This window comes from Haliaeetus leucocephalus, unplaced genomic scaffold (genome assembly GCF_000737465.1).
Source record: "Haliaeetus leucocephalus isolate CR32 unplaced genomic scaffold, Haliaeetus_leucocephalus-4.0 Scaffold577, whole genome shotgun sequence".
NCBI lineage: Eukaryota > Metazoa > Chordata > Aves > Accipitriformes > Accipitridae > Haliaeetus > Haliaeetus leucocephalus.
In genome coordinates, this window is record NW_010973013.1 from 494,339 (window position 1) to 511,742 (window position 17,404).

The following is a 17,404-nucleotide window of genomic DNA, read 5'->3' on the forward strand; positions in this document are numbered from 1 at the left end:
TCTAGGCTTGAAATGTGCTTCAATTCAAGGTTGGTATTACAGCACTCTTGTCTTGTTTGCTGGGGTGACAATCCTGAACTTCAGCTGGTAGTGCAAACACCTCTGGAAAGCATGTGACCTAAAAAGGAAGGGTTAGCAAAGTACGTACTAATATGCAATAGATATGGCTCTGGGATAAACCTGAAGATGCAATTTCAATTGAGACAATTTCAGCAAAAAAAAATGCAAAACTTATGTAAGCAAGAATGGAGGATAATGTGGAATATGTCTTACCTTTCAATACCAAACACTATGTTCTCCTCAATGATACCGTAGAATTATTGTAATAATTGCCTCTCCATTACAGTTTTTTGTCTCCATTTGCTTCTTGCTGTCATACACAGTTGCTGACAGGATGCTAATAAACACTTTCTTGAATGGTTGCAGCACATCTATCATTCTACTAGCCTGATTCATGAGTAGGGCCACTAGATGCTACCACAATACAAATAAATAATTAAACGATCATGACAAAATAATGGAGCAACTTGTAGCAATCCTCTGTTTAAGGCAATAGAGATATTACTGGTTTACTTTGTACATAAAATCAGAACTCAGTCTCATTTTTTCCTTTGGTTTGGATTAGCCCACATGATGGCAATCTCTATCATTAACATACGGCGAGTTCTTCCTTCAAACACTGCCAGTTTAACATATGTTTCATTTGCGCAATACCAAAAATAAGATGAGAAAATCTGTTTGGCTTTCAGTAAGTGTATGAAACAGCCAGGAATCTTCCTGACAAATAACAAATAGCCTGTAACACCACAAAGGTGAAACATCCATACAGGCTTTAGCACAATGCTCTGGCGTAGCATGCAGAAGAGAGAAAAGCCTCTACAGAAGCCATGTAGCGTTTACAGAAGCTGCGCCACTGGTGCATCCATTTCATGTGCTTTGCTTAATCAAAACCACTCTCTCATTTGTAGCTGGATAATGAATATAAAGCTGAAAATGCCACGGAGCAGGTGTGTTGCTGCCATCTCAGCCTTCAGGTGGGAGCTGGTGAAAGAAGTGAGGAAGGGAAAAAAAGGCAAACTACACGCAGTCAGATAAGTCAAAAGAACCGCAACTGAACTTTATTATTCTTTTAAAAAGTATTCTACAATAATGGCTCAGAATACTACCACAATGTACAGAGACAAGGCAGTGCTCTGGGCTATGACTGTAGATTACTCTAGTATATATATAGTTATAAGAGCTTAAGAAGGGTTGAAGCAGGGCAGTTCAACATTTCTTAAGCACATATTTAATAATTTTAACATTTTCTAGATCTCTCATATTATAGCAGGATTTATCAAATGCAATGTAGTCACAGAAGTCTTGCATAAATACAAATATTGATACTTTACCTTGAATATTGTATATGATATAAATTCTGCCTTACCTTTAAAAAAATCTCCAGATCATGATGTGACCTGGGAGTCTTTCCTTTTCTTTCTCTTTAAGAGTTTTTAAATATATATATATATATTTATATGTATTTCCTATCATACATCAAAGTATATATGAATCCCATCATTTCTGTTATATTTTCTGCAGACATGGTCTGAAACAAAATCACCAACAACTAAATCAAAAGCTTCCTGGTTATCACAGGAAAGCCAAAGAGGATCTTTCCTCTTTTTTTATGTTTCAGTACTAGTATTTTTTTAAATTTGTAAGGATTCTTCATAAACTAGAGGTCCATAGATCATTTAAAGCAGTCTTTATAAGCAAATTTACATACTTTGACATGCTTTTGTGAGGCAGTTAGTATCAAAATCCAATAGCATTTCTTACAGAACCATATGACTTTCTGCGATGCAGATATACATTTCATTTCTAAAAAGCCACAGTTCTTTTTCTACATCTGCTCTCATCAAATCCCCAGGATTCATTCATAAAACTGCTGCTGTTCCAAATGCGGATGCTGTTATCCCCGCTGTGGATTAAGATGTACACCCAATCAGGTGACATCATCGCGTGGAAGATTGACAAGTAGGAGAACACCCTCCCCAAATCCACAGATAGTCTTTTCTATCTCTAAATCTTCATGATTCATGTCACCGAACAGTGCAATGTGACAAAGACACGTCTCTGTGCAGGCTAAGGGTCTTCCTCCATCAAAGGAATCTCTAGGGGATAAAAAGAAATAGCATTGATTGCCAATTGTAGCTTCTCTTTATACTTTTGCAGTGTGTTAGTATTAGCCATTCTACAAAAATAGAAATGGACATTGCGAAAATCTGAACAAGACACACAGTATCCCCAATTCTAGATCCACTTACACTCTAACACCTGTGTGAAAATTAACCTACTAAAACTATCCAGATTTTCTAAGACAAGTTAGACCCACAAAATCCTAAATGCAAACATCCTTTCTACTACATTAATCACTGAAACAGCATTCAGAGTAGGCAGGGACTTCTACTGGCATTATCATAATTTCTCCCTCCTCCTTCTAGCTGTCCTCTCCCCGCTGTGATACCATTGGAAGTTATCCCCAACCCTATGAAGCAGGAAGACTTCCTCCACCCAGACCTTCACCCACACTGAATTTAGGACACTGGTCTTTGCCTAGTGACTCTCAGGGACTGTGGAGAGCAGGATCAGAGCCACTCCTTCTAAATGTCTCCAAGGAAAGCTATATGGTTTCCCTAACATGCTGAGCAGCACACCATACAGCTCCGTTAGAACTCAATGAAACGATATCAATGCATGCTCACGTTCGATTTAAATGCAGACAATAATATATGGCAATCTCCCTTCTCATACATGTTCCCCTTATGCTGTGACTCCCATGTCCATGGCTTAATACATACATGCCTCAGACTGAACAGTTTGCTGTATGCACAGACATGAGGAGTTTGTTAATAAAGGCTGCTAATTTTGGCTGAGTGTGAAAACATGATTTGCTTCACATTTTAAGGAGAAAATCCTTTTCTTTGCTGTGAAAGCCATGGCATGTGAGGGAGTTGTGAGTGTAGGAGTTGAGGAGCAGATGAACAGACCAATACAGGCAAGATGATGGTTGGCTGTGCTGCCGTACACGGGTGCTTGCTGACATCCCTGTTGATGAGACTGCTGTTACTGGGTCTGGACGGGAACCTTCTGGTCTGGGATTCAAATCCCTTGCACCACAGCTAGCAAGGACATATCACAGACACAAAGCTCTATGACCATGGAGTAGTCTGGTTTGAAAAATGTCCAAATTAAGATGTGGACAAAACCATGGAGAAAGTACGAGCAAGTCAGCTGGATTTATTCCTGCTCTGACCGTACAAACAAATGATGGCTCCCGTTTACCGACTCACTCACTGCACCTATGCAAGGCTTACCATCTGCAATATCGATCCGCGGACTCGTGGATGCAGCCTCCCCGACGGTGCTACGGGATATGTCAGTTCGATCTGAACCGGGAAGCACTGCCGTTTGGCATGCTGGGGACGGGTACAAACTTTGGAGCAGTTCAGAGGAGCCCGACCTACTGTCACAGGCCTCAGATTCGCTAGGCAGCATGTCCGTAATCCTGGGGCCGGGGTAAGCAGGAGGATTCTGATCTTCTGTCTGCAATATATGCCCCTGGTCTGTGGTAGCTGAGTATCCAGGTGCCAGAGCATTCAAGCCACTGCTTACAGCTTCGTCGTAGGAAGGCAGCATGACAGGAACGCCATCCACCACCACAAAGTCGGGGTCACCCATGGAGCCCTCCTGGTTGCCTCTACGTCAAACACAGATGAGTTATCACAGAGAGCAGGAGCATGTCAGAAGCACCTCGGAGCAACCGCTGAACTTAAGTAAACACAGCACTTTCTAGTCATGCAAAATGAAGATACGGGGTCATTAACATTCACAGAAATGTTTGCTTCATGGGTTTGAAAAACTCTGTTCAGATTGACAGTCAGTGGAATCTGTTACAATCGGAAAGATGAAACCAGTATGTGAAGAACAATTCTGAGAAGGGAAGGAAAGCAGGTGCTTGGAAGAGATAAGGAGCACCATTTGCTGTGCTGTGCACAGTAGGTATCATGGATATAAGATCACAGATGTAGTTTCCCAGTCAAAAGTGCCTGAACCCCTGGAAAGATGTGTGCTAGAGCACAGAAGTGTTTACAGCCCATGTAAATGGGCCCTGAGATGACTACTACTGGATGACAGGGCTTTGGTGGCCAGATTTGTAGCATCCTTCAGGTCTTACTTTCAAAGCATGAAGGCTTCCTTAATCAGTACTAAGCTGGCTTCTTTTTTATGCAAAACATTTCTGTTAATTGGGAAGGTCTGTTAAACCCTAAAGTATCCATTTAGTAGCCAATTAAATCACAGTATAGTCCTGGCAGGAGGGAATTGATCCCAGGTACCTTTAGGACATGAAAACGTCTGAAAAGGAGAGGACAGAAAGCCATTTCAGTAAGCTAGACAAGTATGGGCTATAAAGCTACCCATAGTGCAACACATTACCCCAGAGGTCTTCCTAGTTATATATGTATACGTATACTATTCCCTATATACAGTAAATATGCACATGTATGTATATAAATTTACACATCACTTATATAATCTGTATACTTTTATGTACACACATTTATTTAACATTAAGATCACCAAGTCCTTTCGGCTGCATTGGCATGGGGACATATTTACTGACATACAGCTTTTTCAACTCTCCTTTCTGCATGTAGTAGAATAAAGACGAGAAAAAGCAAGCGCAGGAGAAGAGAAGTCACACAGTCAAGGTCCACAGCAAACTGAGCAGACTGAAAACTAGAAACAAGTCTAAACCCCAATGTAATACTAGCTTTGCCTAAAACTCAGCATGCCTGCCTTTGTTTTTCCAGTTGTAAGGTGATAATAATAACAGTAATACCCACCTTCCTGTTTCATGAGGAGTGCTGTGAGAATCAATGACAAATGCTCATAGCTGCACAGTATTTTATGGAAATAAAGGAAGATGCAGGAGATGTTTATGAATCATGATGAAAATAATACTCATGAAGGGAAAGCAAACTTTTAATACAAATTTGTCCATAGAGAAAAAAGAAATTCTTTCTTAAAACTTACATTACTAAGTCTACAGTAGTTAAAAAATTAATTCCCCCAGCACCTCAAAATGAGTATTTAAAAATACTGTCAGCTATTTTTATATGCAGAAGCAGCAATTCTCAGTACCAGAGCTGTAATTACTCCCAAAGCGAATCTGGCAAACTTTGCCTTTTATCTTAGCTGCAGAAGGGACTACTGCGGGTTTTTGGGGGTGCCCTTCCACAACGGTGGTTCAGAGGCTTCTGCTCAGAGCAGCAGCAGAAGGTGTCTGCAAGGCTCGTGAGCCACTCCGTCTCCTCAGCAAGGAGTGCTGAATGTGAAAACTGGAAAAAAAAAAAAAAAAGAAAACAGTACAAACCTTGGAAGGAAATGTGTCTTAAATTTGGTCTGGAACATCCTGGCTAAGATAACCAGTAGCAGTACTAATAAAACGCTGGTAGCAGTAAATGCCACTATTTTCCATGTAGTTAGGAGGGTCTCCTGTGTATTTGGCCAGGTTTGCTCTGTAACAAAAAGGCAATACAAGAGTTGTGCTTGATTATTACTGTTGTTATTTTGTATTAATACTTCAACAATACTCAGAAGTGCAAGTTAGTGAGGAAAACACATCTTTTATACATATCTTGTAAAAACACACATGAACCCAATGCCATATACCAAAAGCAACCTTAACATTAAGCTGCTACAGGGTCTGGACCTTGCTTTTTTTCCCTTGACTTTTTTTTATACGTGCAATCATGACCTTAGCTTATATACATATAAAAATATTCAGAAGATGTTAAAAAATACATCTGAAGAGCTAACAATTGAAATGGTTTAAGATCATTCAGGATCTCGGAAATGTACTATATCTAATAGCCTCTTCATCACTTAACCATGAAACAGATGAAGTTAACCAGGCATTAGAGACCAGCAAATTTGCTCTAAAAAAGAGGGACTATAAACGGATAGGAGTGATGCCATTGCTGCTCCCTTACCTGTTTTGACACAGTACACTTGGTAGGAGGGGAACCACTCTCCGTACTGGCAGGTGATGTACTTGTAGTCGTTGGTGAGGGTGTAACCAGGATCACAGTAAAACTCCACCACCGTCCCGTGGTTGTAACGCTCGCAAGGCCGCGGGTGGCAGATGTAGTCTCCATGACTCACCATTGGAGGTAGTGGACAAACTTGGGCAAATAAACAAAGAGAAAAGGAGAAAGACATTAATGCCAGCAACCCACCACTGGGTAGCTTCAGCCTGTCAGAATGCACAGGGCACGCTTCAGGCTCCCTTTCAGGCTCCCCGCCGTTTGGGGTTTGTCTCAGCGGTACCAGACCGCTGCTGCTGGGAGGCCAGGTGCCCGTCCGCACCAGCGGAGGGATGCGCACACACCTCCCGCCTGGCAACACGTGCCGGGGGTCACTTTCGGCTCTCACTGACACCAGCGAGCTCTGCTGTCACCTCCTTGTTTAAAGGCCTGAGAGATGGGACTTGGGAAGGTTCCCATCCTCTGGGGGAAGGGGAGAGCGAGAGGAAGACAAAAGGGGGGACGTATGCCTGTAAGATGGCTATATGGGGATGGAGGGGGACAGTGAAAATAAGGAGAATCCCTCTCCTTATCAAGCGTCTCAAATTCAGCTGTAACATCCTATTTTTTGTTTCATTAACGTAACTAAATGGTTATACGCACTAATTAAATTCCTAAATACTCACTTTTAAAAATAAGTTTGCTATCAACCGTGCTGCAAGAGATGCACAGCACGCAATGTTGCTTAAGCACTTACAGTCTGTACCGCTGTAATACTATTAAGTTGAGCTTAAACTCTACTGGTGTTATTTGTGTTTTGTTATCTCTGAACAGCCCTACTGATCTCAGTAGGACCGCTGGTGGAGTGAGGTCTTCAACAGAGGCTGACCCTGCATTAATTAAGTACAGTTGTTTACATAAGGTTAGGTAAATAAGAGAAAATTGCAATATAAACATGGGCAACTTTTATTGTAGGCCCTGAAATGAAAAGAAATGTCCTCTCACGTGGCTGGGCAGATGACCTCAATGGAGAACCAAGGGAGCACTCTCTAGGAAACAGCAGCAGGGAAAGCGGCTCGCAAGCAGTATTTTCATAAGAGAGGAAACTTTTCCACTGAGTAAGTGTTAGTTGATTACTATTTTCTTAAGTGCTTTTAACACAGAGGAAAAAAACCCTACAAAGTGTAATAATGTCTCAAATGGCTATGCACTGACCCAAAAAGGGCTTAAATTACTGGATGGCTTGTTTTATTTCCCATCAGAGCCAGCAACTAACTGGCTCAGTGCCCCATCTACAGGCTGTTCCCTTCACTTCGTGCCTCCCTCATGCGGGCAAGACCTACTGCATTGATTTAAATAATGAAAATGCCATCTCGCAAGAAGAATCTTCCCAGAAATTACAATTCGACTGCTTCTCTCTGTGAATCTTGTTACATGAATAATGCATTTCATAAAAAAATACACAAGATATTAAATGAATCTTTAAGAGAGGCTGATTACAATGTGCAGTAATGTCTATTCCCCATCCCCTGGAGACATGGTTTTGTTTGCATTTTCACTGGCAAGGCTTAATAATAACTTGAAATCAGAGCAAGTAATTCACATAAAAATTCACATCCTCAATACTCTCCATACTTTCCAAAGTCTCTGGGCCCACGAGACAGAGGAATGCTTTACTGGGAAGTTAACTCAAGACGGAAAACAATTTTCTTAAGACTAGGGCAAAGGTGTCAGACAAATAGTAGGAAAGCACCTTTTGTCCATATCAGGGATCATTCTTCTATTAAAAAGAAAATGATCAGTGCGAAAGCAACAATTCTGGCCTGCCATAAGGAAATCTGGTATATTTTTATTGTCTACGCTTAAAGCATGAGAACAAAGGAAGACAGCAATTTAAGCTTCTTTGCAACTGAGTTCTGCCAAGCTACGGCAGTCTGCAAGAGATGTGTAGATGCCCAGTACCTTTCTAGCAACAAGCAAGTAGAGCACACCTTATCACAAAGAGCAACACTCAGAGAAATAACTTTTCCTCTCCAGCAATGTACCTGCTGTCTCATCCCTAACCTCCTAATGGTGTCCCAGCAACGTAGATCAGCTCAGGAATGACACATTTCCAGGCAGATTAAAAACAATACACTGTGGGGACAACCCAGATACGGAGCTGGCAGTCTGTTTACAAATGGAGATGTATTTTATAAAACCTGAAAACAAGAGCATCAGTCTTTGTGTAGGATATGTCCCCAGTGCTAAAAAAAAGTGCCACCCCTTCCACTGACACCCTCCATGTTTCAAGGGAAATGCTCATGCATTGGTGCTGCCTGGAAACTTCTGCAAACACTTCTTTAATGCACTGCTGAGCATTAGTCATGAATTAGAGTCAAGTTTTAAGCAGTCGTACCTGCCAACAGCTCTTGCATTAAACACTCTTACAACCAGCAGATGCAATTGAACGGGTTTGAAAATGAGGGCGTTTAGCTCAATTGAAACAGTGCTTCATTCTTACGTCAACTGGACTGTCAGAGTCAGGGGTTCTCACTCACTTGGGGTATCCCTCCCCACCTCTTGTGAACTTTACGTTCATGCAGTCTGAGGATCCCTCAACATTTGCATGGGCAAACTGGCCTCCATGTACAATCAGTAATGCTCAGGTTCAGAGCCTCTTTTTCCAAATGAAGTCAAATGAGATACATCACAAACAACCAAAAATGAACTCGCTTTGGGCTCTGGGCAGTTAGTCATACACCCAGTCCCTTTCTCAACTCGCTCCATTCCCATGGTCATCCTGGCCCAAGATCCTTTAAAGTCAGTGGAAGGACAGCCATGAAGTGGCCTTAGTTTTGATCATAGAAAAGCAAGATTATGGAAATCTGGAGGGCCGCGGAACACTCTTGGCTCTCAAAGACAGAAGATTTTTAGTGCAGAGCTAGTCATCTTACAGGGTCACATCCCTTATTTATGCTGGATACCAGTGTATGATACTGGTTACACAGATTAAAGTAATGTGTCAGATCAAATATGGAGGAAAACTCAGGTGGCAAACCTAAGCCCACTGAAGTTTTCTAGGAAAGGTAAAATTCTAGCATTCCCAGTGACTGACCCTAATGGTATTTGGAAATTACAGGCCACGGACTTCAGGCAAATGCATCAAACTCACAGAATGAAAATAGCCACAAACTGATTAAAATAAAAGTGTGTTTGACAAGTACATTTTCACTGTCAAAGCTGACAGCAGTATGAACGATACATAAGCATAGAAACAAAGTGAATTCTACTTCAGAAAATTCTCACAGCTTAAAAAACGACCTAGGTGCTGTTCTTAAATATGACACCAAATCTTTACTACCAATAGCTTTCAGCATCTTCACTTCATAAGGCTTTTGAGACTTTAATGTGCTAATTACAACATCCAGCACGGATAACCCAGTAATATCTTCTGATGACCAACATTAAAAGACCACATGCGTGTGCCCTTAACTTTGGAGCTTGTCAGAGGGATGGACATAATTCAGGCAGTGTCTGCTGGTGGTTCTGCAGTACGTGATCCTGGGTCTCCAGATTTGACTTTGTAGAGCAATTGGCCACAGACTGTAAGGGGACTTACAGAACTTTACTGCTCAGCATTCTCAGCTGAAAAGCTGAATCATTCATCAGAAAGAAAGAACAAATGTGTTTATATAGCAAATAAGTCCCTTCCAGGATGCTCAAGACACTTATTACTCAAGGAAGTTGAAGGGAGGAATTCCCAATCCGATTTTGATGGACTTTCCCGCCTGCTCTTAGGAGCTGTTGGAGCTGAGGGCTCTCCTCTGAGATCAGCTGTGGGCTTTCTGCTCTGACTGATGTTAATGAAAGATTAGCACTCTCAGGAAGAGCTTAAAACCTGGGGAGTCGAGCCTTGTGTTACAAACCCTGTCAAACACTGGCTTGGAGCAGAGGCAAAGGCAGGTCTGCCCCACGACATGCCCCCTCCATCGCAGCCTCCACAGTGCAACAGCCACATCCCTTGGACCAGGGTCACAGCGAGGGTGACACAGGCTGTGGGCGCTTACTGCCCAGACACTGGAGGAATAAATGGGGTTCAGCCAGTAATTTTTCCTACCCATTATGGTCAAGAAGCTTTTTAAACTTTGCCCAGAGGATGCTGCAGTAATTCTGCACTGTTGACACTGGAACTGTAGGAGGGAGAGATTTTTTTGGCATTAGCATATTCTCAATTAACATTGATAGCACAGAATAAAGATGTCACGTCACTTTTTAAAAGCCACTGGTAGAGAGGTAACAGTGGAGTTACAGATATTTACAGTGCTCAAAAACTTCCTTTTAGTCAATCAGTTCAATGGTTAGTTGGTTTAGTCTTTGGTCAAAGTAGGCAGGAGGTAAATTATTCAGGTTTTGCCCAGCTTTTGTACATGAGCCAAAAAATAAAAGCAAAAATGTCTTGAAATACAGGGCACTTACTTACTTATAAAAAGGGGGTAGGAATAAGCAAGAAGCTTATTTTCTACCATTGATTTTTTGCATAGTATGTTTTTTTCTCTAGCTACTAGTCTTCCTTTCATGTAGGACCTTAGTTGCTTGGTTAGCTGGGTTAGCAGAAAAACCCAGTGTAAGGCCAGCCATTTTCTGTTTAACACAGGGATGGACAGGGTTAGTGACATTTGCACCTAATAAAAAATAACACTTCTTCCAAACACACCATGAATGCCTGCTTGTTATGCAAAGAGTGAGAAAAGATTAAGAGGAAACTTCATGATGAGAAAGACACAGAAAAACTGCCATTTCCAATGTGCGGGGAAAACACTGGTGTATCTCACTAGATAGTAATCAGAGAGGTGGGCACACTGTCTGGTTTGTGCACAAACTGGAAGAGAACAAGAGCTTCTCCTAACCTTCACTTGTTGTTCTTGTACTTATCAGGACATTAATTATCACCAGAAATCTGGACACCTGTCGTCTGGCTACTGCATTCCAACCAATGTTTAATTCAACCCATGATTTACTCCATGAGACCACAGCAGGATACATCCCAGCAGGTCTGAGTCTTCCCATCTAGGGTGACCTGGTCCTCACCTGAGTCTTTACCGGCTGGCTTCTGGGGCCTTAGTAAGGATCCTTTTCCATATATTGCCTTCATACAAACACATGCTTGGGTACACAGGATCTGAAAATTCATTTTTTTTATGGGAACGTAGAAGATGAAGATTATATTTGTTCCTTTTCCTGCTTCTTTATGAATACTGTGCTAATAAAACTTGGTTCCTTGCTTACTTCAGTGTCATCACCCTTCAGACCTTCAGAATAAAATAAATACTCAACCAAGAAGCCTTTCTCTCATATACCTCAACAACCCCTGTCCAGTTCACCTGACAGACCTGGCCATTTCCACAGGTACTACCAGCACATGAATCACACTTGCACTGCACAGTACAGAGCCCTGATTTCAAGCTCCTCGTCCTCTCACATACACATAACAACACATTATAAGATAGTCACTATGGAGGGGAAGGCAATGCCTATATCCTATATTCAGTTGATGGAACACAGGTATTAGCATCTTTCATAAAGGAAAATGTTTCTTAATAGTTATGAGTTTGTAAAAAACAACAAACAAAAAGAAAATAAATCAATGGTGTTCAAAACAAAGTAGCTGTTAGTTGTGAATTTTTAAACTCTGAAGACACTACACTGTTTAGAGAATTTACCGATTTGTTTGTTAGCCAAAAAGTTCTCAAGACAAAAACTGGTAGACAAAAATTGGAATTTCTAGTGCAATATCAGATAGGGAAATACATAGGGGAAGGGGGAGTGGATGGCCAACAGGAAGAAGAGGAGGCAAAGGAAATTACTTCTGCACTTTAAATATTAAAAAAAGGATTCTTCTATTTTTTTCTATTTTTTTAACTTAGATTTCCATTTATAGTAATGCAAAAAACCAAAAGTATTTTAATTCTAAAATTGCAAAACAAGAATTCCGGTTAAATTGTCCAGTATTATAAGTAGGATGGAAGAAAAACTGTTGGACTCAACTACTCATATCCAGTCGAGAGCTTGAAGAAGCAATTAAGAGGTTTCTAAAAGGAAGGAAGTAGCAAACCCAGTTGCTTTAAAATAAGCCATGTCAAAACATCTCAATCTAGAACAGCTGCTTAACAGGAATTTACTTATGACATTCTTCAGAAATGTTAGCAGAACAGGAAGCATTACTAGAGTAACTTTTCATTTATCGTGAACATCAGCTTAACAATACCCTAATGACACATTCCTATAATAAATGCTGCTGGCATTGTGAAGGGAGACTTACTGCATATTACAGCTGTGCTGGAATAAGTGAGAAAAACTTTGAGGCCATTGAATTTGTGTTTTGAAAGTGAAGACATGCTTTGAGGAACTCTTCTGATTACTCATTCCCACAGCAAAACAACAGCACCAATCGTAATACCAGAAGAGAAAGTTTAGTGGAAACAACTAAGTGAGCACCAATATATAATGTAACTCCTATTAAGCCTGACAGTAGACATGATGTAAAGTAACAAAGATACAAGATGCTTATTTTGAACTCTGGAGTTGCCAGCAAATTTATTTCTTGAAAGCCTACAGCAAGAATTATTAAAAATATTGTATTCTTAGCCAGTAATTTCCAAACTCTTTTCAGTCTTAACCTTTCTCAACTACTTAACCTTCACAATGCCACTTACATGTTTTGTCCTGAAAAGACACCTAACAGTTAAGCAACTTCTTCTCAGCCATTCAGCAAGTCAGTGTTCAAGCAGCTAGGAACACACCTTGGGTCTCATGGCTCCAAGCTGCTTGCTCTGCCCCTAGACAATCACCCCTGGGTAATTCTGTACCAGCTACAATAGCGAGGTAAGCCTTTCAACGTGCATAAAGTGAGAAGCACTTTTCACCCTCTACGAAGTGTGAAATGAATCGAATAATTAAGTTTTTAATGAAAAGCTGCTTCTCTGGTCTAGCTCTGACAAACACCATCTTGCTGAAAATTGCTATCCCTGACACCAGCTGTATGAGCCTAAATGAAACAGCATAAAACTAGTTTCAAGCCTATTTTAATAGTAGTTTAAAATTAGCTGATTCCTAAATGGAAACAGAAGGTGATTTACAATCACTTATCATACACAGAGCTTCCTTATTACTGGAGTTACAAATTACGGAGCCCATTTTGCTGTTCCAGTCAGCTGAGCTCCTACAGGAGCATCACACCAAGTTCACACTCGTCCTCAACAATCCTGCCGTTCCCAGCACAGCAACGTGTGAAGTATTCATCTTAATGCCAAAGTCTTTAGTTTCAAATGCATTTCGCAATGGATGCATGATGAAACACACCCCAGATGATCTTTCTCCTATAAATTTTAAGTTAAAAAGTGCAATTTTCATTTAAACTACAAAAAAAAAAGATGATGAGTTTGCAGCAATAGAGAGCTAGGAGTTCTTTTAGCAAGAGGCCCGTAATTAGCAAAAGGCCTGTAATTATCTTTAAGGAATATTCATACTCATTTTTCACATGGGAGTGCTTGGAGCACCGTAGTCAGTTTACAGCAGATTGTTCTAGCTTTCTTCATCACTGGCTTCTAGTTTTGTTTCTTCCTTTTCTCATGAGTGGTTGACTTTATGATCAGTAATGGTCTTTTTTTAGGACTTTGAGAAGCAGATGTTGGGGACTGCATAGACACCTAACGTGAAGGAATCGGAGAGCTTCAGAATAACTCAAGGTTTGGGTATCTGACAGGCATCACAGGACAACCCCAGACCTGGAAAAGGTCAAAGTGCTTAGAAGTAGAATGGAGGTGGAGGAGGGAGAGTGAGTTGTTGGGAAGCTGGCTAAGAAAATCAGACAGATAAAAGCACCTGACAGGGATGTCTGAAGAAGCCAGTGCTCACTGTGAGCTGGACATGTCAGTGGTTTTATGTTATTTTAATCTCCCTTTCTTTAACAGCTTTTTCCTCCTTGTTTATAAGCAAGAATCCCTTGAGCTGCGTGGTGTCACCTACACCAGTCATCAGGGATTGACGGAAAGAAGGAATGCTGGAATAGACAAGCTGTATTCCAGGGTTTAGCTGAAGGCTGGGGAAATCAAGCTGTACCACCTGGGAGAAGGAAAGGTCCCATTCCCAGTGGAGTGCTACTGGGAAAAAAATAAGGGGGAGGAAAACCAGCAGGTGATCTTAGCATTGTAATACCACAAACCAGCTTACAAGACTAGGAGGACACGGAAGAGTATTGGTTTCTGTTATTTATGTTTAGTTATCAAGTGCCTATCTACACTGACTGGTGAAACTGCCACCCCTTAAATATTGGTTTCTATGTCTGGAAGTGAACAAACCTACGCAGTGAATAGACTTCCTAATGCATAGAATCTGTAGCTACAGTCCCCTCCATTTGTGGAAGATGTTCTGTGATCGCACTTCGTAGCCAAATTTAATGAACGTGTCCATAAAGCACAGATATATTTGATTCAAAGTAGACAATGTAGTGTGCTTTTCCTTTCTGAGGAGCCCTGCCAGATACAGTTAAAGATTAATATTATAAAACAGTCCTCAGGGAGAAATTTTGTGTGCTTTCCCCCACCTAATCCTCAGCATATTTAAAGCACCATGGATAAAACACTACATGCATCTGGCAGCTAATGTGGAACTTCAGGGCAGAAATTATGGCTCCATAAAAAAGCTGGGATGTCTGGCTGATTCTGGAAATGCTAAAGAGTTTCTGAAAGGTACACAGGTGATAGAGCAGGTGTAAAACAATGATTTACTGTGACAGTCCTGTGCATCAAGCAGAAACAGAAGACATAAAAGAAACAGATTACAAGTTGTTGTTCTGTTGCTTTCTTGAAAAACTATGAAGAGTGGAGAAGGCATCTATTTCAGTCAAAGCCAAGATCAAAGAAGATTTCTGCAATGCAAAAAAGGAGCAGTCACTTAGAAATACAGTGGTTTTTATCTTCTTCAAACAATGTCTTCAACTTGGAGACTATTGTCTAACCCTGCCCCCCCAACCCTCATCACGAGAGCTGTAAAAAGCCCACTTTTGTGTATCATTCTGTCTTGAAACGTGGTCTGGTTTTCTTTCTGTTTCACTTTGCAATACACCTGCTGGAGTTAAGAGATTGGATGATTATTAAGCAGTATGTCCATAGAAAAACATCATTTGTCTGCCTACTATTTCATGTCACTGTGCTCTTTCTGAATTCAGCTCTTTTCCACACCTCTTCAGCTGTGGGTAAAGGTGTACAGATGAATTTCAGCATTCTCCAACAGCACAAAAATCCAGATATTCCAAGTCACTATAAGCAGCTCCTTAAAGTGTTCAACTTCCACACTCATACAGGGTGGCTGGATGTGTATTATTTCTGCACTCCTGGGTGATCTTTAACTGTCTACGGTGCAGAAACACGTAGAACTATTGAATGACTTTCTTAAAGAAAACTATCCTTCTAAACTTCTTCATCACACTTGCGTTCTACGATTAAATCACCCCCAGGGTGAAACGCTGTCAGCCTATTTCATCCTTTGGCCATCAGGCTAAAGGTGTCACTGATGTAAAGGTGTTGCCCAAGTAAAGGTGCTTACAAGTATTGTTGGCTGCTGCTATTTGAGCATTTACTGCTGGTTGTTGTTCCTGAGTTGCAAGAAGTATTGCTGTAGGCAGTGAATATATTCTGAAATGCCACTCTAGTCAGAGCTATTAAAAACAAGGCTATCAATGCATCTTATGTTAGCATTAACTCAGTTAACTTGGATGTCAACTTTGGCAGTTGAGCAGTATTTTATCTATTCTCCCTCCTTCCTGCAAGCTGAGTAGGTCTAAACATAGAACAGAATCCTGGTATCTACCTCTTAATTTCCTAATACCACAGTGTTTCACAACTTGCTTGTATTGCTGCCCTCTGTTCCCTCTACAGGATTTTTATCTGCTAGAGATCTGCTGCATCAACATTATCTTCCCTGAGGATACGTATCAGTCTGTCATGTTGGAATTTATCTAAAGCCTTCTCAATGTCAACAAAGAAACACAGAGAGAAATCCATTCGTACCAATGTATGATATCTCAGGCTTAGGATTGCTTACTTTATTCTGAGGCCTGAACGTAAACTGATTACAGGCTGACTGGTATTTTTTCTCAGTGTATTGCTGTATGTTCCATCAAGAATTTAAAATATTTTGAGAGCATAGTTTATCAAATGTATAGCTTGGTGTCAGTCACTGTTGATGACATTAGCAACTGTTATGTAAGAATCAAGATTTTTGAAGCTTTCCTTCAAAGTATCCTGTGTGTAATTGGTTAGAAAGTTTAAGTTACTTTGTTTTGAAATATTAAGCAGCTATGGCATTTCACCTGTAACATCACCCCCCTCCAGTGCTCTTTCATGCTCTTTACTTTCTAGGGTCTATGTCAGAATTATCAGACCCTCTCTATGAGTGTCTGTCCTCAGGTTTATGAGAAGAATCATTTTAAAGCTCTGTCCTGTATTTTTGCCTGTCTTTCCAGAATATTTTTTTATTTGTAGCATACTTTGCTGCGTTTAATTTTCATATGACTAAGCCCCTTTTGTTCTTCAGAAATTTCCTGGTGCTCCAGGTAGGGTTTTTTGGGTTCCCTTGCACTTCTTCTGGCTTTGTTGTGCAATTTTCTTAATTCCTTCCTTCTCCTGTCTTTATTCCATAGTTTCTATAATTTTCAGGATCCTTTCTATAATTGGTGGTTGCTTACCATTGTACCTTTTCACCTCTTCTCACAATGAGGTGGTTTTGTATACCAGAGTTCTGAAGTGCCTTCAGTTTTCTTCTATGTTTTTCCTCTCTTCTACACATCAAATCTCCCCTTTGAAGTCTATTCCTCATGTTTTTTTCATTTTAATTTTGAATCTACCTACAAAAATTTGAAATATTTCCTATTTTACATTCTTTCAAGCTTAACCTCAGCTAGAGAATCTGTTGATCCTAGCATGTAGAATGAAGTTTTGATATTGCAATATATCTGATTTCCTGCAGGACCAGCTTTTCTGTTCAGCTGGGATGATGCTGAAACAAGACATTCCAGATAATAGGATCATGTTTGTTGTTTGCAAATCAGCCTATTTTCCCTTTTACTCTTACATACAAAGCCGGGAATTCCCAATTACTCTATCCAGACAACTGCTTTATATTCTAGCATTAACATTATTATCAAATCCTTCCAGACTTTCCTCTCTTTGTCTGTTCCCCCCCCCCCCCTTTTTTTTTAAAACATTTCCTTACGTCTTCTTGAAAGTCTTCCAAAGGGCAGGAAAGATTAAAATATGGAGTCCAGATGGCAAGGTGTGTAATCATATGCAGAT

At 40.6% G+C, this 17,404-nt stretch overlaps 1 protein-coding gene across 1 annotated transcript in view; it reads right to left on the reverse strand.

Annotated features, from left to right (window-relative positions):
* Nucleotides 1-1,096: 1,096 nt before the first annotated feature.
* Nucleotides 1,097-17,404, reverse strand: part of SUSD4 (sushi domain containing 4) — a 31,408-nt gene continuing 15,100 nt past the window's right edge. Inside the window, exons 4-7 of the mRNA XM_010577839.1 lie at nt 6,039-6,230; nt 5,420-5,564; nt 3,360-3,742; nt 1,097-2,156 (exon numbers count right to left, since the gene is read on the reverse strand). Coding sequence (XP_010576141.1) covers nt 2,128-2,156; nt 3,360-3,742; nt 5,420-5,564; nt 6,039-6,230 — 749 coding nt within the window. The 3' untranslated portion in view covers nt 1,097-2,127. The remainder of the gene's footprint in view (nt 2,157-3,359; nt 3,743-5,419; nt 5,565-6,038; nt 6,231-17,404) is intronic.